Source organism: Brassica napus, chromosome C7 (genome assembly GCF_020379485.1).
Source record: "Brassica napus cultivar Da-Ae chromosome C7, Da-Ae, whole genome shotgun sequence".
NCBI classification, from domain to species: domain Eukaryota; kingdom Viridiplantae; phylum Streptophyta; class Magnoliopsida; order Brassicales; family Brassicaceae; genus Brassica; species Brassica napus.
Window position 1 is genome coordinate 13,093,061 of NC_063450.1, and position 27,353 is coordinate 13,120,413.

The 27,353-nt window shown below is 38.0% G+C and overlaps 1 protein-coding gene, 1 long non-coding RNA gene and 2 other non-coding genes across 4 annotated transcripts; 1 reads left to right on the forward strand and 3 right to left on the reverse strand.

The window, feature by feature from the left end:
- Positions 1 to 7,072: 7,072 nt before the first annotated feature.
- Positions 7,073 to 7,179, reverse strand: LOC125590864. The gene has a single exon (XR_007326866.1). It is a non-coding gene; the product is annotated as a small nucleolar RNA R71 (small nucleolar RNA).
- Positions 7,180 to 10,496: 3,317 nt separating this feature from the next.
- On the forward strand, positions 10,497 to 11,338 carry LOC106406710 (protein PROTON GRADIENT REGULATION 5, chloroplastic). Its single transcript, XM_013847425.3, has 2 exons — positions 10,497 to 11,008; positions 11,102 to 11,338. The coding sequence occupies exons 1-2, from the start codon at positions 10,718 to 10,720 to the stop codon at positions 11,204 to 11,206; spliced, it is 396 nt and encodes a 131-aa protein (XP_013702879.1). The 5' UTR covers positions 10,497 to 10,717; the 3' UTR covers positions 11,207 to 11,338.
- On the reverse strand, positions 11,285 to 13,316 carry LOC111208217. Its single transcript, XR_007326693.1, has 7 exons — positions 12,973 to 13,316; positions 12,474 to 12,805; positions 12,264 to 12,386; positions 11,998 to 12,008; positions 11,809 to 11,896; positions 11,625 to 11,709; positions 11,285 to 11,540 (listed from the first exon to the last, which is right to left on the reverse strand). It is a non-coding gene; the product is annotated as an oxidation resistance protein 1 (transcript).
- Positions 13,317 to 24,613: 11,297 nt separating this feature from the next.
- On the reverse strand, positions 24,614 to 27,122 carry LOC125590203. Its single transcript, XR_007326412.1, has 2 exons — positions 25,311 to 27,122; positions 24,614 to 25,159 (listed from the first exon to the last, which is right to left on the reverse strand). It is a non-coding gene; the product is annotated as an uncharacterized LOC125590203 (long non-coding RNA).
- Positions 27,123 to 27,353: the final 231 nt, after the last annotated feature.

Below are 27,353 nucleotides of genomic sequence, written 5' to 3' on the forward strand. Positions count from 1 at the left end.
CATACACCAGACAAAACATGCTTACAGAAGAGTATGATGAAGACTATGAGGATGAACGAGGTACTGAGTACAAAGCCATCCTTGATGAGAAAGATACACTTCTACATCATTCCTCTTGGAAAAGGAATCCACCATCGATCGACATAACTGTCTCACCATCGATCGATACTCAACCTCATCAGAGACACCAGAAACGAGCATCGACCGACATCGCCAACTACTCATCGATCGACGCAGAAGTTAACCGAGTGTGAGAGGGAGACTACTCGATTGGCAGTTGGGTAGATAATCACCATCACGAAAGCTATGCAGTAGAACAATAATATATGAGCCAGGAGCAGATGAAATACATGAAGGTTTCACATATGAGGAACTTCTCAACATGCAAAGACGAGATGAAACAGCTCAACATCGATCAGAAACTGCTTGGGGAAGAACACGATACATGCATCCGATCGACAGAGCGTGCCGTCCATCGATTGACATAACTCCTTCAACATCGATCGACCTTGCACATACAACATCGATCGACATCCGCTCTAAACAAAAAACACTCTAAGCGAAAAAGATAAATTTAATAACGAGTATCTAACTCCAGACGAATTTGATATTTTCAGGGACCCAGATGGCCACGCAAGAGCAATAGACGGACATATACTGAATGTATCTCGAAAAGATATTGCAGACATCCTTCAGACAACCAATGGAGCAGAAAATTTGTTCGTACATCAACGCAGTATTCTAGAATACCAACAGAAGGATACAAAAGAGTTCTATGACGCAGCTGGTGGCATAGACAAAAGCTTCAAACCAAGGTCTCTCAATCCCACTCGAACATCGATCGACGTTGACGTCCCAACATCGGTCGACAGACAGCCATAATTCGGCAGAAGAGCCTTTGATTCCCACGGTTCCAGGAAATTCTACTGGGAGGAGAAAGATGAGTATGGTGTCTACAGAGATGAACAGGGATACGCCAGAGATCTAGATGGAAACACCATTCGTCTTCACAACATGGATATCAGAAGAGTTCTGGAAAGAGCTTCGAGAGATGAGCCAAGCTACATATGTCTTCCTGAACATGCTAACTTATTCACACAGACGAAGCTGGTACCAGAGATCTACACCAATGACGAGATCAATGAGATGTTCTATGGAGTCTGTGGCGAACAAGAGAAGAACAAAGAAGCTTTCCAGATGAAGCTTGATGGTGTCTACTATCCATTGAATGATAGTATCAGTTGGCTAACTACTTGCATGGAGGAGATGAAGCAAGACATAGCCAGAATTCAACATGCTACAGACGTTGCTCGATCGTCATCGATCGACAGCGATCAACATACATCGATCAACGTTCATCAACGCACATCGATCGACAATCAGATGTCAACATCGGTCGACGACAATCCACCACGCCCACATATGATGAAGTCTCAAGAAAATTTTCACACCAGGGAAGAGGTAGATCAGTTGGTAGAAGGGATCTATAGAGATCTGGAAACTAAAGAAGAGAGGCTTGATGGGAGATGTGATGACATCTATTTCCCAATGGATTTAAACATTAGTGCTTTAACTTCCAAGATTGAAGCTATGCAAGGGGAATTGGTGGAGATTCATAGTTACATTGCCCGTCGACCAGTAGCATCGTCATCGATCGACAGACGCAACAACAAAGCGACCGACATTCAACATCGAACATCGGTCGACGACGCTACAAACCGAGGCCGGCAAGTACCAAAGATGACATCAAACATGTCCGATACACATTACGATGGAGAGGAGATCTCAGCTGACACTTACGCCACACTTAGAAGACATCAGTTCAACATTGAGAGTCTTGAAGAAAGATTGCAGAGGATGGAAAACACAACTGCAACAATGAAAGAAAAATGGCGTCGAGGGGATGAAGCTATGAGAGACTTCACTGGTACATGGTTCAAGAAGCGCAAAGAAGAGAGGGATATTCCAACAAGTCCCAGTGCTCAAAATTACTAGCCCAATCACCTCCAAAGTCAAGCTAACTGACTATAACAAAGCGCTGAGTGGGAGGCAACCCACTATTAGGTAATATTGATTTAATTTTTATTGATGTACTATTTATGTTTGTTTTTAATTATTGCAGGTCATAAAAATAAAAATAAAACACAGAAAGAGATCCGAGTAGACGATTGCCGTGAGTATCGACCGACGAGAAGTTGTCGACATCGATCGACATTGTCTAACCTGCCGCGACCGATATCAACATCCTTACATCTGTCGACATCCATTCCGGTCTGGTATATCGTTCTAACTTGTTACATTGAGTCCTTATGATTTAGTTCTCACCATTACTCCGACTTTAATTTACACTGGGGGCAGTGTAGTTTAAGTCTGGGGGGAGGTTTACTGATAGTAATTTATTTATGAGTCTTATTAAAACGTTTTTCAAAAAAAAAAAATTATTGAGTCAAGAAAGGGATAATGAACTAATAGATTTTTGTTTGTTATCTAACCACTCTTTAGCACCATTCTAGACTTACTGATTGCAGATTGTACTAAAGATACTAAAGTGGATCAACCTGTCAACTATTCACACTTGTTGAGAATGTTTGAAGGAACCAAAGTGGACCCCAACACTAAACTTGACACAACTGCTTGTCTTGGGGCTTGGAATGCATGAGATCGGATTCTTCAAACAAGTCTGGAAGGTAAAGCCTTGTGTAGATAGATTAATCACCTTTTCTCTCTCTATTTTTGAAATATAGATTAAAAAAAACATATATATATATATATATATATAATGTATATCTATTAAAGATTTATTAGGAAGGAATTCGAACAGGACTTGGTGGCTACATCCATTAAGGCTTGCTTCATAAGAATTCTATAGGTAAAGGATTAGAATAAGACTTGGCGGCTACAACCATTAAGGCTTGCTTCACAAATAATCCTAGGATATAGGTCAAAAAGAAGTGAACAAGACTTGGTAGCAACCACCATTAAGGCTTGATTCATGGAAGCCTGTCCAATCTTGGTCAATGATCTTGCTAATATAAGCAGACTTTGACTAACAGAGAAAAATAGTAGAGAGAGAGAGGATATGAACTAATGTTTACCTGCAGGTCCAGATACTTGTTTGAAAGTCCTTGCATCCTGTGATCGATACCCCCAAGGTAAAACCTACACTTTTATTTATGCTAAGAAATGAGGTTGGTAGAGGGGAATGTCAGACAAGATTTGCTAAGTTGTTGGCTAGATGAATTTGGTTGCTAAGCTAGGATATGGTATAATGTGCTTTTGTGATTAGGACTTCGTAGATGTGGATTGCAATATTGCAGAGGTTAAGATTCTAAGTTTTAAATCATGTGAGTCCCTGCTGTTTTAAAACCTCTTTCTGAGAGACTGCTTGTTTGTTTTGCTTGAGGACAAGCAAAAAGGTAAGTCTGGGGGAGTTGATAGACCATGGATTTGACCTATTTTTTATCCATGGTTTATAGGCGTTTTTACTAATAATTATTATATTATAGAGTCTATTTATTATATTTATAAGATCAGGAGTGATTTGAAGATAAGTGATGATTTAGGACTCTTTTGGAGATATTTGGAGCAAGCACCCGAGATGACCATCAAGCTCGACAATCGGTCGATATTGGAGAGGAATAATCGATCGATATTCATATCTTGACATCGATCGACAACGAAGCGCCCAGAAAGCCCGTTTGGTCACAGCCGACTTGAAGCCCAAGTCTTCACCAATTTACAAGATTGCCCCTGACGAGTTTTAACCTAATTATATAAGCTTTGCCACCATGTTAGAGGCAAAGTGTGCTTTTCTTGTTTTATTATTTTCACAGCATGGTTTTCTAGGATTTTGATAGATTGGAGAGAAGATCCAAAGTTATAATTTGTGATCGGAACTCTATTAATATCTATTTACTATTCTAATGAAGTTTTCTTACCTAACTGCTGTTATTAATTGCTTAGCAATGTCTGATTAGTTCCATTGTTAGAATTTAGGGTTTAAATAGGTTAGGAAGGATTAGCCCCAACTATAGATTGCTGAGTTGTGGTAATTGCCATTAGGATTGTTCATTAATGCCTGTCTCTAGATTAGCTACCTAGAACCTGCCCTAGGATTGATAGATAAAAGCGAGAGCTTCATTCTCATCCTGAAAACATTGTAACTGAGCTAAGTTTTTTGCTATGAGTAAGGCGAGAGCTGATCTAGTGAGCTTATTAAGCTATCATTCAACCCGCGCATAAAGCTTAACTAGAAGCGCGTCGATCGATATCATTATTGAATAATCGATCGACAGAGCGAAAGGTGAATCGATCGATATCCCTATAGGATCATCGATCGACACTTTCTAATTGATCGACATACGATAGTTGAGATCATTAGATCTAGTTAATAGACAAGTCTAAACATGCAAAAGCTGATAGACTTGTTGACTAAATAGTTGAGCTTTACATTATCATGCATGCAACTCATTAGGCATCTGTAGGATTATAATCCCAAGTTTCCTGAATAAAAACCCTAAGTCTAACTATTTCTTTTTTGAGCACCAAAACCTCAACCAATCAATTGAACAAACACTTGTTCAATATAAAACTGGAATTTACATTTAAATCTCTAAAACCATCTAGCTTAACAAATCATATTAGATTTCTTAGGTTCCCTAGCTCCTTGTGAATTCGATCCCTAAGTACTACAACTCGACCTCTTATCTGAAAGAGTATAAATCACTTTTTAGGGTAATTTGAATGGTATGAGCCTTTGTAAGTCACTCTTCAAGTTGCCTACAGACCAACTAATGTTATATATACATTTGATTAAAATTTTAAACAATTCATAGAGTCAAAAGAAAAAAATAAACACACGAAGTTGAAAAACAGAGAGATAAAAGATTATGTAAATATAAGTGAAAAATAAATAAGCACACGAAGACTTTCTAATTATTTATGTTCCAAAAATAAATGTTAAGAATTTGCCAAAGCAGTTGTAGTACCTTGGTAGACTTTTAAAATGAAATATCGTGGACTCACTGAACCAACTGAAATCCTACACACAGAAAGGTCAATTAAAAAAAGCATCATCAATAACCTCATTATCAAAAGAGAGATAATTTATACATCCAAGAAACACAGAAGATGAAAGTTCGTTGCCAAAAGGCTTCAAAAGTAAATGCTCATAAAAATAAGCCTAATGATATATGGTGTTTTTAGCACCGTTGTACATATGCTTTCTAACTTGTTTTCAGTGTTTTATCGAGTTAGTCCAGTTCTTTTCGAGTCATTTCAGGTTTGAAGAAGACTAAAGAGTTGAAAGAAGGAGCAAGAATTGGAGACTTTCTCCGCGGAACAATCATGCGGAGCAGTCTGACGGTGGATCCCACTAGGAACAGCCAGGCGATTGTTCCCAACATTTATGGAAGTTTCCATATCTTTTAAAGATTTGCCCTAACTACTTTTTTCTTCCTCTAAAGCCGATGGCGCCTCCATATAAAAAGCAGCCTCTATCTTTATTTTCTTTTTAACGCTAGTTTTTGCAAGAAGACTGAGAATCATTATTGGATTTTTGCAATTGTAAGGGAGACGGCTCCTCTTCTCACCAAGCAGATCATCCTGAACCCTATTGATTTATCTCTGGAATTATATGCAGTATCATTCAGTTATTATGTCTTGTTCAACTTTTTTAATGGCTGAGTAGTCGGCTAGCTTGTCTAAGGTTTTAGGGTGTTGGGCGTAAAAGCTAAACATAAATAAGCAATCATATTGTGTCTTTGTTCATCTCTGTTCTTAACGTTAGCTTTAACCTGATCACTTACTGCTAGATCTTAGGTTTAATATGCTCATTAACCGTGTAGTAGATAACTTGATATTGGGTAAATGAGACAAGCATCACTAGTCAGCGAAAGTAGATATTAGGGTGCTCGGTGAACCTATCGGACTTGATCTCTATTGCTTGCAGTCGATCCCTGATCCAAACGAGAGTTTAGTTGTCAAGGTCGACCCGCAAAGGGAGCAGCATCACTAAAGTGGGATGTTTTACTCGAGGGATCCGTGTTCTAGATTGTGCAGCATTGCGCTTGAATAAATGTTTGGTTTAGCATCAACACCCGATGAGAAACCCTAGACTGGCTTCTCTTTAATTTGAATTTAATCTTTATAATCATTTACTTTACTTGCACATCACTACTAAAATCAAAACCCCACCATTAGTTGTAGCTAAGTTGAAAACTCATAAGAATAAAGTGTAGATTGGTCCTCTGAATTGAATCTTAAATACTACAATTACCACTGTTAACTTGACAGTAGGAAATGTTCAGTTTTAGTGTGTCAAGTTTTAGCGCCGTTGCGACGGGGACCATATATTTTTACCTTTATTTTTCAGTTCTATATTTAGTCTAAGACATCTAACTTGCTTTCCTCTCTTTGTTGCAGCCAATGATCCAGGTGCATGACCAGTAGACATACTCAAAGCAACTCACAAGGACCATTATTCACGCTAAGCAACAAAGAGCTCGGAAGATTAGAACGACAGAACCGTCAACAACTGCGGCCTACTAACACTACAATGGGTGATAATAGAGGCCAGGATGATCTCACTGCTACAATGGCGCTCATGCAACAATAAATGCAGCAGATGCGACAGACCATCAATGCACAAGAAGCTGCTCAGCAAGTAGCGGCTGAACTTGCTGCACAGCAAGCTGAGCAACAGGGCGCTCCCATCGGAGAGCGGAATCTCCCGCGGAACTTCCCTACCACTCGCTCTGCCATCAACCCCCCTCCTTGCACTCGACGGGATTATGAGATCAAGCCAGCCTTGATCGGCCTGGTGCAGAAAAAGATATTCAACGGCCTCGCAGCAGAGATTCCGATGGACCACATCGAGAACTTTGATATAGTCTGTAACTTCTCTCGCGCAAATGGAGTGCCACCAGACTACATCAAATGCACCCTGTTCTCACTCTCTCTTGATGGGAAAGCAGCTCGCTGGCTAGAATCTCTCCCAACCGGTCCCCTCACTACATGGGAACAGCTCCGAGCAGCGTTCTTAAGTCACTTCTACACGAAGTCCAAAACAACGGCTCTGAGGCATAGGATCTCTAATTATAAGCAAAAGACTGACGAGCCTTTCTATGATGCTTGGGAGCGTTACAAGGAGTACCGAAGGGAATGCCCTCACCATGGGTTTGAGGACGATTACATACTGGAAGTGTTCTATGATGGAGTGAGCTATGAGTTTCGTAATGCTCTAGATTCCTGTAGTAATAGAGATTTCATGACTCAATCAACACCAGGTGCATTCGCACTGATCAAGAACATGGCATCAAGGTCACTCAACAAGAACAAGGAGAAAGATCGCTCAAAGAACGTAAACAACATAGACGATCTAGCGGCAAAGGTTGACCAACTGATAAAGGGCAATCAGATCCAAGTGTTCATCATGGAACAAGCCGCACCAGAGAACAGTGCTTTAGATGTGACACCTGAAGCAGACAACACTATGGACAATCAACAAGAGGTGAGCTATGTCAATGGACAAGGATGGCAGTACAAGAACTACAACCCAAACCCAAACCCTAACGTGAGGAACAACGCTCATCTCTTTGCGTACCCTAAGCTAGACAAACCGGTTGACAACACGCAGAATAGTCAATGACAGAAAACGGGGTATAAGAAGGGTTACAAAGGAACAACCTATGTTCTGAGCCAGGCGCAGCACAACTAGTTCCAGAACCAAAAGCAGCAGACTGCTCAACAGGCTGCTCCTGCACCTACGATTGCTCCGCAAGACGAGATGAAGAGTCAAGCGACGATGATGCAGCAGCAGCTCTAGGGTCAGAAAATTCAAGGGAAAACGATGAATCAGGTCACCACATACATTAAATCTAGAATGAACCATATGTTTAATGACCTGAGCACCAAATATGACAATGTCGCTAGCCATATGCGGCAGATGGACGTTCAGATCGCTCAGACAGCAGAGAGCGTCAAGAGGCAGCAATGTACTCTCCCTGGAAAGACCTATAAGAATCCTAATGAATGCAGTGCAGTTAAACTGAGGAGTGGAAGGAGACTACCAGATGCGGTCCCTAAGAAGCTAACATCGGCAGAAAAGGGCAAGCAAAAGGAGGGCGAGCAACCGTGATCCGAAGCTGCTCCTCTCTCTGACGCGGAAATTGAACAATCTGCTGAGATTGATCTAGCCCCTGCCGCTACAACTGTCGAGCCTGTTCTTACGCGTGAATACACTCCTAAGGTTCCATACCCTGTTCCCTCAAAGAAGTCTCAGAAGGATCGTGAGGAGACGAAGTGTAAGAAGATGCTAGAGGATCCAACTATTACCTCTGATTGATGCGGTCCAGATGATACCTCATATGCGCAGTCTGATGAAGGGTTTGGTCTTAAGAAAGATAACTGGAGACAGTGAGTTTATGTTGGTTTCAAAGGAGTGCAGTTCAGTGCTTCAGAACATGCCGATTAAGAAATTGGGTGATCCAGGCAAATTTGTTCTCTCAATACAGATTGGAAAAACAGTGTTCGCTTGTTCTCTTTGCGATATGGGCTCCAGTGTCAACCTCATGCCTTACTCTGTGGCAAAGCGACTGGGATTCACATACTTCAAACCTACAAGAATTTCTCTGGTGTTCGCGGATAGATCAGTTAAGTCACCGGTGGGTATTCAGAAAGATCTCCATGTCTGAGTAGGCAACACTTTTGTCCCAGGAGACTTCGTGGTTCTAGAGCTTGACGAAGAACCAAGAGATCCACTCATCCTGGGCCGTCCTTTCTTATGCACAGCTGGTGCTATTATCGATGTTCGACAAGGACGGATTGATCTTCACCTCGGATACATTGCGATGAAGTTCGAGATGAACAAGTTGCTGAAGAAGCCGATGATAGATGCACATACTTACTCAGTTGAAGACGAAGATCAGGCACTGTCCCCTCAAGAGGGAATGATCGAGGAAATCTTAACCGATGACCCACTCGAACTGGCCCTGATTCTAGCTGAGCATGAGCACAACATCACGAGCGTGGACGCAGATGGCTACAACAAGATGCTTGACTGTGCCAAAAGTATGGAAAAGCTAGTCGCTTATCTAAGTCTGGGGGAGAAAGACGAGAGCAATCAGAGCAGTACAGTCGGAGCAGCAGTTCCAAAAAGAACAAGCCGAACATACAACTCAACGATCCATGGAGCGATTGGTGACAGCTTGTTCTGTGGGAGAGTTATTAAAGGGTGAGGTTTTGGGTTCGAGGAACGCCAAGCGCACCAATAACCTACATGGGAGAGTCAGTAAGAGCGCACATGTGAAGGGCTAGGGTCGGTGCCCTGTAAGGCCATCCTGGGCTAGTTGCTACAATAAAAGTACCACCGACTGGTCAGATTACAAAATCATCTTCTTGTCCATTTCAACTACTTTTTTTGGTCAAAGTGGAGCTAATGGTTGTTATCTTTTATTGCAGCTGCAATCATGTCTGGGATTTATGAAGAGCATAAAACGAAGACAAGTTTCTGTACATGAGTTATAGTGGGGAGAACACATTCGGGATCTTCTGATGCGCTTGGAGGCTCTGCCATATCTGAATGTGAATGCATCCTACGTACATTCTCTCTAGTTTTCCTGAGCTTTGAAAATTGCGTACTCTTCTAATCTATGTTTCCATGGTCCTGTTTGCTTTAATGATACATTTATCATTTGCAATCTCTATTTAAGTCAATTTCTCAATATCATTATTGCATATTGGTAAGTATATATACATTTTTTGCCAACAATAATGCATAAACTACGAAGTTCTTACTTTTTACAAAGAAAATGTCGGCTGCAAAAAGATGATCATAACAAGTTAGTGCATTCACAAGTTAATATCCAAAAACCCTAGGGTTTGCAGCAGTTAGCGGAGAAAAAAAAAAGACTTTTTGTATGTTTGCACGAGTGGTTTTTGTAGCACCAACAATAAGATTTCTTTTCTAATAGTATTTTTTTTTGTTTTGTACTATTATGGTTTTATTTTTGTTGTTCTTTCTTAGTTTCCGGTGATATTTTTATTTTCCGCCCGCTTTTGTAATTAGAGATATACTTGTTTTGTTCCGATTTTAGTTTTAATGGTTATTCCAGGTTGTTCGACAATATCTAAAGCAAATTTTTTGGAAGGAATATCTTCTAAAACAGCTTTGATCGAAGAAAAAAATTATCTGAATAATTTTTTATCGTCTAAGTAACAAACGTGACTATAACCCGTGGTAATGCGGAAAACCACTTCAATTATTAAAAAGCATGGAATAAGATTATTCTAATATTAATGTATTGGTAATATCCAACCAAATTTTGATATTGATTTTATCATTGATTTATCTTTTAGTCGTATTTGTCGGGTTATATTTTTAACGGATTAGATTATTTCTTTTGAATTTTTTGATACTATATATGTCAACTTTTATAGGAAAAAAAAATCGTAAACGAAAAGAAAAAAATTTTACGCGTAAATTAAGATCACATAAGCAACTAGAGAGAAAATGATCGAACGGTGGAGAAAGAATGATGTAGAAAAACTTGATTCATCAACACAAAGAATCATATTTGTGGCTCTCGTTTCTTCATCCAAACAACACACCACCAAAACCTCGTCTACACAGAAAACGAACCACAAACACTTACTTTCTCTTTCTCTCCACCTTTAGCATCACCCAGGGAGAGAGAGATTGAAGCCCGAGCCGGTTCCTATGGCTGCCGCTGCTTCACTTTCTGCACATCAAGGTTTACTCGGAACATCCTTCTATGGTGCTTGGGGAAATTCAATCTCAGGCGATGATTACCACACCATGCTCGCCAAAACAACTGCGCCAAGGCAGCAAGCTAAAGTTTCACGGAAACTCATCAGAGTACAACCAATGATGAAGAATGTCAACGAAGGCAAAGGTTTATTCGCTCCACTTGTCGTTGTTACTAGGGACATAGTAGGCAAGAAGAGGTTTAATCAGCTTAGAGGCAAAGCCATTGCTTTACACTCGCAGGTTTGTCATCATTCTTCTCTGGTTAGACCCTTGAGAAGCTTAGTGCAAAAGAAAGCGGAATCAATAAGTTTTGTGTTTTTCTTTTTCTTTTAGGTGATTACAGAGTTCTGTAAATCGATAGGAGCTGATGCGAAACAGAGACAAGGATTGATTAGGCTTGCTAAGAAGAATGGAGAGAGGCTTGGCTTCCTCGCTTGATTTGAGTATATCTTCTTCTTGTTCCTGTCTAGATATATTTTGTTCAAACCTCTCTTAATACAAGAACTCCCATTCTCATTCCGAAAGTTGTATCAATCTTATATAACAAACAATAACACTATTGTTGAGTTACAGTCTCGGAAGTAAAAAAATATCACAGCTGAATTAGTAGTCTCAGTAACACAGGTACAAAACCTATTCATAACTTTTGAAACAATTAACGGAATTAAAAAGATGGATAAGCTTTCTATTGAGGTATATCGATTCTCGACCAAGAAAGGGATCTTCAAGTTCATGAGAAGAGGTATTGAGACGCATGTGCAAATCCCCAGAGCTGCAAATATCAATCAAGATGAACTTGAATTGATTATAGTGATGTGGAATAAGGCTGTTACAGTGGAAGCTTTTGATATATTACCTCGACATTCTTTAACTCAAATTCAGTGCTGCTAGCCAAGCATTCGTTCCCAAATGTTTCAGAAGGCCCACTTGTTGCTTTCAACCTTGTTTAAGTAGAAACATTCGGTTTGAGTATCATCAAAACGAGTAAAGAAGGTTTTTTTTTTTCAAAAGGGGATGAAGCCAGATTGTGTGTGCCTTACAAATCTTCGTCTAAACATAGAGCAAAGCTTCCCCCACCTCCAAACGCCAATAATTCATTCATACACATATAGTAATATCGGTTGGCACCTGCACCCAAATTTATAAAAAGGTTCACTGAGTACACATAATTTAGGGGCTCCGTTTTCTAGTCCTTGGTTCACATTGTTTAGGGATCATCAAGAAAGTACATGGAGAGCTTCTAAATAACAGCAAAAGTTAACATTCCACATCAAGTTACTTGGCCTTTTCCATCATCTACTAAACTAACCCTATCTTTCTTTGGTTTGTAGCAACAATTCAACTGCCTAGAACAAGTGTAGATCAAGTTTCTTATGAGAATCAGTTGGAATCTATATTCTTAAAATCTGATATTAGGAGAGACTTGAGCATTCTCCTCAGAATTTCACTTCTTTTTTTTTTTTTTTTTTCTCCCATATATCCATCCATCCTCTACCCATACGATTGCCTCAAAAATGTATCAAAGAGGCAAGCAAGCAAACAAACCAATAAACAAGGACCAGGAAGGTCTGCGCTTCTACGCAGAAGCGTACGAAGTGATATGCCATGTTTCAACGTACTGCCCTTGAACCAGTTCAAAGTTAAAAACCAAAACAAACAAGTCTCAAAAATATCCAATAAGAATTAATTCTCTCTTTTTTTTCACCTATATAACAAGATCCATTTGCAACCTCTTACGATGTTTGGAAGACACGAGTGCAAGAACTCAAACAAGTCAGCAGAGATAAAAGCAGAGCTTTCTGTTAACTCTGCTATCTACTTCACCCCTTCATTGTAATCGCTTTCTACTTTGACAGAAACATGTAACTCACTGTCCTTGTCTTGGCCACTCGAGATCATTGTCGCAGCTTGGTGTTTCCCATTTCCATGTTTGGGAGGACATGATTCAGACTCCTCCTCCTCATTCTCATTTCCAGATTGACGAACACCAAATGGGAAATAGGAAGAAAATGTTTTCCCCGAGAACTTGAATCTAGCCTGGCCTACACAATTCAAAATTCAAGATCAAAATGAAACATCTTTATCGTTTCTCACGCAAAAAGAATCCGTTTGGAGAACAAAACAGAGGACCCATCTCAGGAAAAGTAGATTAAAGGTTCTCTAATTCGAGACGAAGCACAGGGGAGAAAAAGGAAAAGAAATACCTTTGGAGAATCGGTGAGAGAATAGCCAGGAGAACTAGCGGAATCGGCGAAGGGATTCGAAAGCTTCTGCGAGACCTTGTCCTTGAGAGCATGCATCGCGATCAGACGAAACCGATTTTTTATTTTTTGTAGGAGACGAAGATTGTGCCCAGATTCGGATTGTCGGTGGAGAATAAAGGGGATGAGATGATGGTGAAACCGACAGACAGAAGAGGCTGACTCGCCTGAGTCTCGGAGATGGACGAAATCTGCAAATGATTATCAGACAGCTCTGAACACACACAGAGAGGGACTCGAATCATAATGTATTAGAACGAGACGCTCCGGGACTGATTTGAATTTTTGGTTTTTGGTTATTTATTTAACTAAATAATGTATTTGTAATATTTGATGTATTATATTGACCAACTAAATAATTTTTTTGGCATCTTAAACCATCTATTTACGATGATTATTCGATATCATATAAAAAATTGAACAAATAGATGTAATTAGAGAATAGTAGACGATATATAAAAACAATGGTTATTAATGTAAAATATGAAGAAATAATATATTATGACTTAGTATGGCATAAAAGATTATAAATTAGTTATACATGTTTAAAGAAAATAAAATGATTTTTAAACTTCTATGAAAAATTTAACATATAAAAAAAGGGCGATGAATTAGTCATCAAATTGTAAATAATTTCATAATTTTATTAATAATAAATTATTTATAGTCTTTGTTTTTCGTCAAGATAATTATTAAATGTCCATAACATTAATATGCTAAAAGGTCATATTATGAAAGCCCATGTTGTAACCGTTTTTTTCCGGGAAGTGTAACAAAAAAAATTACATTTAACTCTTCGTTTTGTTTAAGTTTGTGTCGGTAAAAGATTAAAAAAAATCTCTCTATCTTTTTCAATGTTCAATTTGAAGCTTATTATGTGGAAATCATACGCAAATATAGGCAATTGGTTGGAATCTCTATATCTTTATATTCTTATAAATTTTAAATTTATTGTTTACTCTTCTGCAAGCAAATCAATTACCGCAGTAATAGATCAATTGGTTGGAATCAAATATATTCTTATAATTAGTGTAATTATGGTTACAGTTTCTATATTTAATAGGTACATTAAAGATACGACATTGAAGATATTCTGTTTTGATTAATAGAAGATATTGGATTTTGAGTTTGTATTTATTGATTTGTTTTTTTTATAAAGCTTAGAAAATCAAAGTGATGATTGGTTGGTTGATACATCCTATAAAGAAAACGAAAACTATAGGTGGTTTGAATATTGTACATCGATCGATGCATGATGTAAGTTGACTATATAAAACTTGAACATGATCATTTCAAACTAAAGTATAGGTAGGTTATATGCATTTGTTATATCGTAGTTAATATATTTTAAATATTACATAAGTCAAGTGATTCACGTTTTCGTAAAAATAAAATTCAAGTTCATTATTGGGCCGTACTCGTACATAATAAGCTACGTTAAATATGATGTATTTTTATGTTCATTTAATGACATTAAGTTTAAATTTGATTAAGGAAAACTTATTAATTTAACTGGAAAAGACAAGCATTAAAATAGGTAGGTTTATTTAATGACATTAAGTTTAAATTTGATTAAGAAAAACTCATTAATTTAACTGGAAAAGACAAGCATTAAAATAGGTAGTTTAATTTAATTCTCAGTAGCATGGAAGTGTAAATAAGTTAGAAAACTTAGAGATATTTTTTAATGGTACTTCTCTTTTAATAATAGAGATGATACCATATAGTATATCCAAATAGAGGAAATGTATTTTATTCCCCCAATGTGATAATATGGGCCAATCATATTGTAAGTCCAATACGAAAGTCAATTAGCTCCAGCCTACTTGAAAACTACTAGGACCAAACACAAAAGCAATATCGGTTATATGCTCCAACTAATATGAAAAGTGCTGGAATTATAAAATTATTAGGGGCATGTCCGCGCTTAATTATTATTTTTCGGATGATATAGTTAACTAATTATGTGATCGTCTTTATTTGCTAAGAACATTATTTGGTATTTTTATTATGTTATGTAGTAATAGGTGATATGCTAACATATTATGTGTTTGTTTTCTAATAGTGTGCTGTTGTGTGTATAATAATACTTATTAGTGGTGGAGTGAGTTTGTGATGTAATGCATATTGAATTTCAATAATTTTACATTTAGGCATTTGATGATTCTAAGGCTAATAATTTCAGAGTAAAAACTAATATTTTTCCAATTATTTGAACATTACTTTTTAAAGATGTTTTGTGCTCTCTCCCTATATTTTTACATTGAGCCTCACCATCTATGCATTTCGTTTACCTTTCCGGTGTGTTGTGATTCTCACCATCACCGAAAAAGACTCAAATATGTGCTCTTGTTCTTCCTCACTTTTTTCTCCTCTTTCTCCTTAGATTTCGGCTCTTGTTAGGAACTACATCTCCTTGGGTTGGGTTTAAAGTTGTTTTCCTCGTCGCTGGCTTACTATCGATAGTCCCTTCTCGTCTTGGTTTTCAAGAAATGGGTTTTGGTGATATGACTTCTATAGCTCGAGGACGGCTACACGATTTGATGATTTTGCTTTGTCTACCCTTCCATCTATGTTCCCTCATCTCGTTGCAGCTTTCATCGCTGCTTGCGTCTGTGTGACTCTCCCTTTCGCCATGTTTGCCACTCCAGGTTTGGATAGTGTTCTCCTCTGAGTATCCTCTGTAGATTTGGAAGATTGTTTCGGATCTCAAGTTTGGGCTCTGGTTTCTCTGGGGTTGGCTTCCGTTCTCCCTCATTCAGGTTGTTCTCTTCTTCCCTTGCTTCCCTTAGTATAAGTGTGCGGTATTAGTTTCTTGGAGCTTTGGTCCCTTCTATCCAGAGCTTTGTGGTTCTTCACCGGCATAGGCGTCTTGTTTGTGCTTGTTTAGTATGTGAGTTGTTTCTTACCTCTTAGCTGGTGGTTGTGCTTATCGTTTGTTATGTATGTCTCTTCCTGCTTCGTGGTGATTTTGGCTTTATGTTGATTATTTTTCCTCTAACCCGTTTTCTTGGTTCTTTGCATTGGTCCTTGATCATGCTCCTTTGTGTTCGAGGGATTGTTTTATCTCAAGATTATCTTTCTACATTTTTCTGACTTTTGATTGTTCTGGCCAAGACACTCTATGATAAAGTGGAGTAAGTTAGTTTTCGTTCTTGATCGCCTTTAAGCTCTGGACCTTTATTGAGTTAGTGTTACTTTAGCATTTTTTCCTGTAATTATGGAGGTTTTATGTTTAGATTATGTTTTCTGCTTTAGTTTTCTTAATACTAAGATAAATATATAGTTGTAAATGAAATAATAGAAAATAGTAAAAAATAATAAAGTAGGGAAAGTTTATGTTATTTTTAGTTGTGAATAAATTAAATATTTAAAATATATTTATATTTTTTTTACTTATTTCTTTATTCGTTTTACGATTTTTTGAACAATAAAATAGATTATCAAACTTTAAATGATTATGGTTAGTGTGAGAAAGATTAGATAGTGCATAATTAGAAAATAGTGAACCAAATTGAAATAATCTAAAAGAAGAAGGATCTAAAATATAAAATGACTAAAAAAGAGGACACATGTCAACTAACCCCCCATTCTACATGTCATAAGAAGAGAGAAAAGTCTATTTTATATATATAGATAGATAGATATATATGATGCAAGTCAAAGGAAAAAAGAAATGAGTGATCATTATAAAAGGAGGTCTTAGGTAAAGATTTAGATCATCCGATTAAAAAGAGAGACGAGAGCAATAAGAGAGATCAAGAGAGATTAGAAATTAAGAGAGATTTTGCTTTTGTTATTATCTTGTGATCTTTATTTTGTTCTCGTGAAACAATATTTCTTTAAGAGTGAATAAGAGATAAGTTTTGGTATCAAGTTTATTCCAAATTCTATAGCACAAGGTAGGTCAAAATCCTAACAAGTGGTATCAGAGCAAACTAGGCTTTACTGGAAGTGCTAGCTAGAATTATGGAACCAACTCTAAGAAGATTTGAGATGGAGAAATTTGATAGCAAAGGTGATTTCGGGATGTGGAAGTACAAGATGATGGGTCATCTGGTAATCCATGGTTTACTTTCGGTTCTTAAGGAAGACTTTACGGTCTTGACAGAATCTGAAAAAGCAGTAGCAGGATCGGATGTAAAGGTTGATCAAAAGAAGGCTGATAAGGATCTCAGAGTAAGAAGTCTCTTGGGAACGTGTTTGAGTGATTCTATTCTAAGGATGATTATGCATGAAACAATAGTATTGGGGATGTGGAAGGCCCTTGAAAAGAATTATCAAACGAAGTCTCTTCGCAATAGAATCTACTCGAAGAAACAATTCTCTTGCTACAAGATGGAAGAGGACAAGACGATAGAAAAAAACGTAGATATCTTTCTGAAGTTAATTCAGACTTGGAGAGTCTAAAAGTTACCATAGCAGATGAAAATCAAGAAATTCAACTATTGTCGGGACTTCCAGAAGCATATGAACAGTTGGTTCACACCCTCCAATACGGAACTGGGAAAGAAACGCTTACCGTAAACAAAGTTGTAACTTCAGCTTATTCCAAAGAAGCGGAACTTAACCAGAAAGGATTACTTAACATAAGTAAATCGGCTTCGGATGGTTTGTATGTTGAGTCACGCAGAAGAACTCAAAAGAGGCAGGGGAACGGTAATGGAAACTCCAAAAACAGGAGAGGAAGATATAAAAACGGGGGGAAGTTTCAGTCAAATCAGGGTTTTATTTGTGGAAAGGAAGGCCATTGGAAGCGGGAATGTCCTTATAGAAGGAGGCCTCCGAATTCTGAAAATTTTACAAAGGAGCCTGACCATCCATTGGTGTTAACCGTTAGCAATCACGATACATTCAAGGAATGGATCATGGATTCGGGTTGTTCATTCCATAGTACACATGACAAAAAAGTCTTGTTTGATTTCAAGGAGTACGAAGGAGGAAGTGTATTGATGGCTAATAACACTAAAGGTAACATCAAAAGAATTGGAAAGATTCATATTCAGAATCCAGATGGTTCTAAAGTGATACTCAAGGATTTTAAATACATGTCGGACGTGAGTAGGAATCTGATATATTATGGGATGTTAGAAAAATCAGGCCGCATATACCTAGGACACAGCTTCAAGATTCAGTTCTACAAAGACAGGAAGAAAGTAATTTCAGGAAAATACAAAGACGGGTTATACTTTCTTTAAGGAACGGTTGTGAAGAGTAAAGTGGATACTCCAAAAGCTGAGACGGAAGCTAGACGTAAGAGATTAAAGAAGGTGTCTTTCAGTGGGAATTTGATTCAGGGACCAAGTCCGTATGGTTTTGGGACATAACAGGAGGTGGTGGAGATTCGTTGTTAATAGAGAAATACGAGTCAAGTAAGGAAGATGAGAATGGACAGGCTCTAGATGGTTATTGTCTTTGCTCTAGATGGTTATTGTCTTTCAAAGGATGAAGAAAAGAGTAATGATAAATATCATCAAAGTTGAATCAAAGGCTTGATGGATTCAAGAAGGATTCAGAGTTTTGCATTGAAAGTTTTTCAAACTCAGATTATGCAACAAGACTAGATGAGGATGCATCAACTATAGGGTTTGAGTTCAAAGTTAGTGATGCAGAAGTCAATTCTGTCATTACAACAGCAAGGAAGGAAGATGTATCAAACAAGATATATACTACGAGTATTCATGAAGAGCGGTTGAGTGAAAAGGCACTTGGCGAGAAGTTGCAGCGCTGCTGTGAACTTCCTCATGTCCACTAATTGGAGAAAAGCGTCACATGTAACTTTATTATTGAGAGACCTCGCACAAGAAGAAATAATGAGTAAGGAAGTACTGTTATTTCTTATCGATAATAAAGAGCTAGTAAGGAGCAAGAAACATTACCTGTGACAGATAAGACGAGGTGGATGTTTTAGCTCAAGGTGGAGCAGCTGAAACATAGGAAAATTGCTAATAGGTCGCAAGTAAATTGGATGGAAGATAGGAAAGGTTGTTGAAGTGCTACCTGAGAGAACGTCTTAAACATCAAGGATGGTGAAGGGAGACGAGTATCTCAGGCTAGAAAAGAATCAAGACGGGTTACCAAACATGGAGAAAAACGGAAGATTGATGCGTTACATGAGAGAATGTCTTAAAATCCAGCAATTGTGAAGGGAGACGAGTATCTTGGATTTCATGAGAAGCACAATGGGATCGTCGAACAAGGGAAATGAATCTTCTTAGAAGGTTGATTAAGCATAGGAAAACTTTGTCTGAGAAGCTGAAGGGTGATATGTCACATATGTCCCAAGATGAAGTATGCCGGATTAACTATAGGAAGAACGACAAGAGTCGTCAAAGATTTCACTATCAGGATCATGACAAAGAAGAAGAAAAATTAGTGATAATCAGTTCATAACTATGAATTAAAGAAGAGGACTAGAAGAAGGTTGTAACGCCCCGATTCCCCGGCGTCCGACCGGATTATCGAAAAGGGGGTTAAGGACACGTGTCTACTCATTTAGACAACCCTACGTGTCCCGTTACTGGTCCCTAGAGTCAACGGACGCATAACCTTCTTTGAAATACCGTCACACCCATATTCATATACTTCTACTTACAGTCCTGCGCACATGAAAATGGAAAGGGAGGGCCTGAGTAAATGGGTTACTCAGTGAAATGACTCTAGCCCAGCCTGCCCGCATGACACTCTATACTACTCTATGCGAGAACTAGGGCTGACTAGCCACGACAATCAATTCAAATGCATTCTAGAACATTCTATCATCATCATTTCCAAGCAATCATAGTTCTCTACATTTCTAACAACTTAGCGATCACCCAATACAATGATCTCACTCATTGTCACACACATCAATCCATAGACCCTGACCGACTCAACATACACGACCGACTCGATCCTATGACACCTCTAACACCAATACGCTTTTTTTTATCCCGCCTCTCGCGGTAGGCACGTTTTTATATCCCGCCTCTCGCGGTTGGCTCGTCTTATCATCCCCGTGGGTAGCTCTCGCTAGACCACTACCCCATGTTCCTGTGGGTGCCCCGTTGGACACTACCCCCACAGCTCCCATAGGTGCCTAGTGTAGAGCTACTATCCCACGGCTTACACATCTTATCATCCTCCCGTGGGTAGCTCTCGCTAGACCACTACCCCATGTTCCTGTGGGTGCCCCGTTGGACACTACCCCACAGCTCCCATAGGTGCCTAGCGTAGAGCTACTACCCCACGGCTTACATAACCTAGACTCTAGACGCCCACCCGTTCTCGGTGGTCCAAACAGGACTTCAAACATGTTCATTGACACACTCACATTCTTATTCTCATTCTCATTCTCGTTCACTTTCTCATTCTCATTCGCGTTCATTTACACTTAGACTCGTACTCATACATGTTCACTAGACGCCACCCGTTATCGGTGTCTCACACAATACACATCGCATTCTCAAACACAACAGCTGATGCCAAAAACATCTCATTCACGTACTTCTTGCAATAACATTAGTAATCAATACTCATTTATCATCTTAGCATTCACTTCTTTCTTGCATCCTAGCTTTATTCACAAACAGCACATGAGACTACACAACCAATCATACAAGCATCAAACATCAACCAATCATCATAGCAACACAAGACAGTCCATTAGGTCCCATTTAACAGTATGAAGGTTCTTATGCTTCATAATCCATTCATCTAACATCCTAGCAGTAGACATGATCTATCAACCTAACTCTCAAATAGGGTCTAATTAATCCCAACTCCAACATAAAGGAGTATACAGAATCATGAGAGAAGGTGGGTTCAAGACACTCCACCTTAGCCTAGATCTGGATCTGGATCTGGAACAAGAGACAAAGGGGATGAGATCTGAACAGATCTGGAACAAGTAAACAAGAGAGAGACGGGATCTGGTCACCACCACAACACCACACAGCCACCACCATCACCACACTCGGATGATCACCCCACCACCACTTGGACGACCACCACCACCACCACCGGCGGCTCGGCTTGCTCTCGGGGGACTCGTGGCGAGGAGAGAGGAAGAGACCCAACGGGGAGAGAAAGGAGAGGGAGAGAGAGAAAGAGGCGTGAGAGAAGAAGAGAGAAAAGGAAAAGAGAAGCTTGACGGCTAGGGTTTCCTAGTCTCTCTAAATCTCTGCAGAGCTTCGCTCAAGTTTCAGAATGATTGAAATAGTGAGAGGAGGCAGCTTCATTTATAGGAAAATGAGGGAACCCTAGGTCATTTACCCTAATGGGCTGCAGTCTTAACGGGCTCTCCTTAAGAAATTTTTTGGCTAGAAACCGGGCCGTTACAAAGGTCTTACCTGAAAACTGCAGAACTCTGGTGAAACTAGTTCATCTAATCATCCTCAAAGGAAGGGTCATCTCTTGGTAACGACAGTTCGTAAAGGATGATAAATCACTAGAGGATGCACATAAGTGGTTGAATCTCACAGATTAGAGCTACTGCGAGAAGTATTAAGAAATCAAAGTTATGATTCTGAAAAGCATTTGACAGAAAAAAAATGATAGTGGTAAAGGGTGTATCTGAAATCACCGAAGCAGCAGAAGAACCATGGTGGTTCATTGGAGTTGCTGTAGAAACGAAATCAAAGTAATGATTTCACAAGATTTCAGTCAATGGGATTGAAGCAAGAGAGTAGAGATCTTTTTCGAACAACGATATATCATCAGTGGAGATGAAGTCATACAAGGAGATATTTTCTAGACGATCTCAACGGCGTAAAAGATGCTTGATGGGCAATTCAAAATTGCATATGGACTTGTGTGTGGAAATTCTGGTTTTTGTGAGGTTGGTGATGGGAATCTTCATTGATGTTGAAGACAAAAGGGATTAAGTTTTAAACTGAATCAAGGAATGAGAAGTTGTGAAGGTTTAGCGTGATAGGCATATTCTGGAATTCAAATTGATGGAAGTTACGATGAAGGTGACGTGTATGGAGATGGTGGTGTTGCTTAATGAAGAACGCAAAAGGAGAAGTGTGGATTTGGGCCCAAGGTGGAGATTGTGATGATATGGGCCCAGTCATACTATAAGTCCAATACCAAAGTCAATTAGCTCCAGCCCACTTGAAAGCCCATAAGACCAAACACAAGCAATGTCGGTTATATGCTCCAACGAATATGGAAAGTGTTGGGATTAGAAAATTATATGACGCGAGTCAAAGGGAAAAACAAATGCGTGATCATTATAAAAGGAGGTCTTAGGTAAAGATTCAGATCACCCGATTACAAAGAGAGACGCGAGCAATAAGAGAGATAAAGAGATATCAAGAGAGATTAGCAAATAACAGAGGTTTTGCTTTGGTTATTATCTTGTGATTTTATTTTATTCTCGTGAAACATTATTTCTTTAAGAGAGAATAAGAGATAAGTTTTGGTATCAAGTTTATTCCAAATTCTATAGCACAAGGTAGGTTAAAATCCTAACACCCAGTATTTACAATTATCACATTTAATATCTACTTATTTCTTGGGGAAAAATATTCATAACTAATTTTTGACTATGTAAAATTCAGTTTGAAAACTAATGATTTCCATTTAATTTTTAACAATTTTGTATTTCTATCCCAATTTTATGTAGTCAATAATTAGTTTAAAAATAGTTTTGTGCAAGTAACATTTAAATATATAATATGATAATTGTAAATAATTAGAAAAAAAAGATTATATTTTTATATTATCTGTGTAAGTTTCCAAATCAAAATATCTATTAATTTCTTAAAATTTGAAATGATATTTTTATCAAGTTAATGAAATCAGTTAGAAATATCTACCAGGAATTTTGTGAGAACGTATAAATTATTTATAAGACAAGTGTATATGTATTTTTTGCCAATATACAACACAAATTGTCGACTGTAGAGATCCACAACAAATCTATATAAGTGAAAGTTTAATCACATTTATGTTATATATAAGTAATGCAAAACATCTAATATTATCAACGTTATATATAACATCCGTGATTTTGCGTATGTAAGATCACTGATAGATGGTCTTGCATCTTTGTTTTAGATAAATATATGTTGTACAAAAGTTATACAGTACATATATATTTGGCTTGTAATAAATTTGCAAAGATTAAAAACATGTTAATAGGTTCTTAAATCTAGATTCCCAAGTAAAGATTACAAAGATGTATCCAAAAAGAATCTTAAAAGGGTATATTGGTTTCAGCAAATTTTGATAAATTTTTTTAACTCGGATTTAAAAAAAAAAACTTGATTGATATTTTGACTTGGATACTTATATAAATCATAATAAAAATATACCTTTTTATTCCACAATATCTGCAATCAGGACATTCAATATCCAAATATTATTTGCAAAATTTTTCTCTAACTAATTGTTGACTACGCAAAAATGAGATAAAAATAGTCTGCCCTCAAAACTTGAAGGAAATCATTATTTTTCGTTTATTTGTTAATGGTTGATATTTCTAACCCATTTGTGTGCAGTCAACAACTATTTCAAAAATAATTTTGGGTAAACAATACTTAGACAAAATCTTGATATGTGCAACTGCGCGGGTGTTTGTTTTCAGATTTATACACACACACACAAATATATATATATAACATTAATTATATATTTAAATGTTTATATAACTGTTTCAAATACAATAAATTTATAGTTTACATGTTGTAATTAATCAGTTGTTTAAAACTGTCACATGTATATGTCACTTCTTATTATATATTTATCTTATTGTATATGCATTTAGTTATTGAAAAATTAATATATGCATGAAATAACATATCTGAAAATTATTTTGTATTAAATTTATGCTCAATTCTGACCCGCCAACCTTCAAAGTTGAATTTCTTTTTAGCAATATTTTTTACGTTTATTCATTTTAGATAATATATGATTGTATATACAAAATTCTAAGATATGTCAATTTTTATACATGTATTATATAATTTGCGAATGTTAAGTCGTTCGGTGATCACCATATATAACCGAACGCGTTCTCGGTGAGACGAAAATGTTTTTATAACATGGCAATATTAAAGAAATATTACCAAAAGTTGAAATTTAAAATAGGACTAATGATCAATTTATATATATATATATCAGGGTCCATTTTACGAAGAAGAAAATATATCATGAATGGATTATGTGTATTAATATCTTATTTAACTATATATATGTGAACTACAATCGTAATTGAAGATGCAAGCAGGAGCTTGTAGATGTCAATAGTCTGGCTTGACGAAATTGGTGACGCAGTCACTGATGCAGGATGTAGGATTGCATCAGTCGTTAATACAGAAGGGAGTACAATGTGGATGCAAGACACTGAGCTGGAGAAGGATAAACAGGTGGTTTATGCCTTGACGTAGTCGCTGATGCAGATGGCGTCAGACAGTGTTCCATGAAGCATGCAGAGTGGTGGGGACCACGTGGATGCAAGAAACTAAGTTGGAGTAGGTTAAACTTTAGGAATAAGTTTATACCGTGAAGATAAGACAAATAAATAAACTTGGGGATCAAGTTTATGCTTTAGAGAAAAGAAATAAGTATAATTCCAAAAAAGGACCACCAAACCCAATCGTCACAAAAGTAAGATATCTCTCATTCATCAAAACTTTCTTCTTCAAAATGTATCAAAGAGGGAAGCAAACAAACCAATAAACAAGGACCAGGAAGGTCTGCACTTCTACGCAGAAGCGTACGATGATATACCATGTTTCAACGTACAGCGCTTCAAACCAATTAAAAGTTAAAACCAAAACAAACAAGTCTCAAAATATCTAATAAGAATTCATTCTTTTTTTTTCACCTATATAACAAGATCCATTTGCAACCTCTTACGATGTTTGGAAGACACGCGTGCAAGAACTCAAACAAGTCACCTATATAACTCTGCTATCTGCTTCACCCCTTCATCGTAATCGCCTTCTACTTTGGCAGAAACATGTAACTCACTGTCCTTGTCTTGTCCACTCGAGATCATTGTAGCAGCTTTGTTTTTCCCATTTCCATGTTTGGGAGGACATGATTCAGACTCCTCCTCCTCATTCTCATTTCCATATTGACGAACACCAAATGAGAAATAGGAAGAAAATGTTTTCCCAGAATTTGAATTTAGCCTGGCCTACACAATTCAAAACACATAACAATCAAAATCAAAAATCAAACATCTTTTTGGTTTCAAGAATCCGAACAGAGGACCCATCTCAGGAAAAGTAGATTCAAGGTTCTCTAATTCGAAACGAAACACAGGGGAGAAAAAGGAAAGGCAGTACCTTTGGAGAATCGGTGAGAGAATAGCGAGGTGAAGCAGATTGGCTAGCGGAATCGGCAAAGAGAGGATGACTCGCCTGAGTCTCAGAGATTGACGAAATCTGTAAATGATTATCTACAGCTCTGAACACACACAAAGAGAGTCTCGAGTCATATAATTTATTCGAATGATACCGTATGGTAGTATCCAAATAAGAGAATCATATTTTATTACCCAACTATTTACAACCAGCACATTTAATAGCCAAGCTGCTATGTAATTCATGTGAGTGGAAAGTTTAGAAGAATTGATTTGACTATATATTTCACTAATGTGCACTTACATTTTCAGTCACACATCCATTCAAAATTCTAGGGCTAACAGTGCTTGATCTAAAGTAGTGAAAAAATGGGTGAGCTATATCATGCGAGTGAGGCCAGCACGAAGAAATGCCATGTGTTAATTGCATGATCTGTATACATGATTATTGAGCTTTTGAAAAACTAACGCACCGTCCGTCGGATTGAATGGGCCCATAGGCCGAATGAGTGGGCGTGGGTAGCCCTTAACCAACTACAGGAGAAAAAACCCATGTATAACCCTCGTTCCCCACCAATAGGTACTCGCTCGACCCGTTTCTCCAACCATTCCTTCATGATTTCCTAGTGAACGGAAACTCTAGCCTTTTAAACTGTCAATTACTGCTAAAACATCATAGTATGGATCTTGGCGCGGAGAAAAAATATTTCACCTTGTAAACGCCCCGCTCGGATCCTAACCAACTCCTTTTAACTCGTAACAGCAGGAGCTCATCACTTCTCATTGGTTATATTCCTCTGGATTGGCAACCAGAAAATTATAGGCATCTGTGATCAGAAAAGTAGGTACATCCACAGCCGGTACAAAATAGGAGAAAGTGCACCTCTTCCACGTTTTTTCCCTGTGATACTCATCGTAGACAGCCGCCACTGAGATCTCCAGGTTATTTCCTGAAAAATATGTCAAAAATAAATGGGGAAAATCAAAAGCTAAGTCTTAATCCGCATCTGACATTCAAGAATTACCCTAGATGCAACTGTGACGCAAAGGTCTCCCGATTCACCAAAAAGGAAACCCATCTCATCGGTCTAGGGATCGCCATAGCTATTTTCACTGTCACCTCCGCGCTAAATGATATAGAACGACAAAAAGCTGAAGCAAAACATAGTACATTAGTTGGAAGTGTTATAGCTCAATTCATACCTAAGAATTATATGCAAGAGCAATAGATGGACATGCACTGCAAGTATCCAGAGAGGACATTGCAGACATTCTTGAGATGGCTAATGGAGCAGAGAATCTTTTCGTGCAACAACGCAACACCCCAGAGCACCAGAGGAGAGTTACAAACAAATCCTACAACACAGCTGGTGGAGTAGATGATCATATCAAGCCAAAGTATCGACAGCATACTTGACCGTCGATCAACATTGATGTCCCAACATCGATCGACAAACACCCAGAGTTTGGAAAAAGAGCATACGACCGTGCTGGAGTAAGGAGATTCCACTGGGAACAAAAAGATGAGTATGGAGTCTACAGAGATGAACATGGACATGCACAAAGTGTAGATGGACACATCATCCATGTGTGCAAGGATGATATCATAAATCTTTTGGAAAGAGCCTGAAAGGATGAGCACAACTACATATGTCTTCCAGAACATGAAAGATCATTCACACAGAGCAAGCTGGTACCAGAAATCTACACCAAAGATGAGATTAATGAGATGCTTTATAGAATCTGTGGAGCTCAGGGAAAGAATGAAGATGACTTCCAGCTGAAGCTTGATGGTGTCTACTACCCATTGAATGATGATATCACTCAAATTACCCTAATGAGTGAATTACTCTCTCAAATAAGTGGTCCAGTTGTAGTACTTAGGGATCAAATCCACATAGAGCTAGAGAACCTAATAAATCTAATCAGATTAGTTAAGCTAGGTTGTTTAATGATTTAAATGTAAAGTTGCAGGTTTGTGAGCAAGTAATTGCTCGATTGATTGATTGGAGTTTTGGTACTTAAA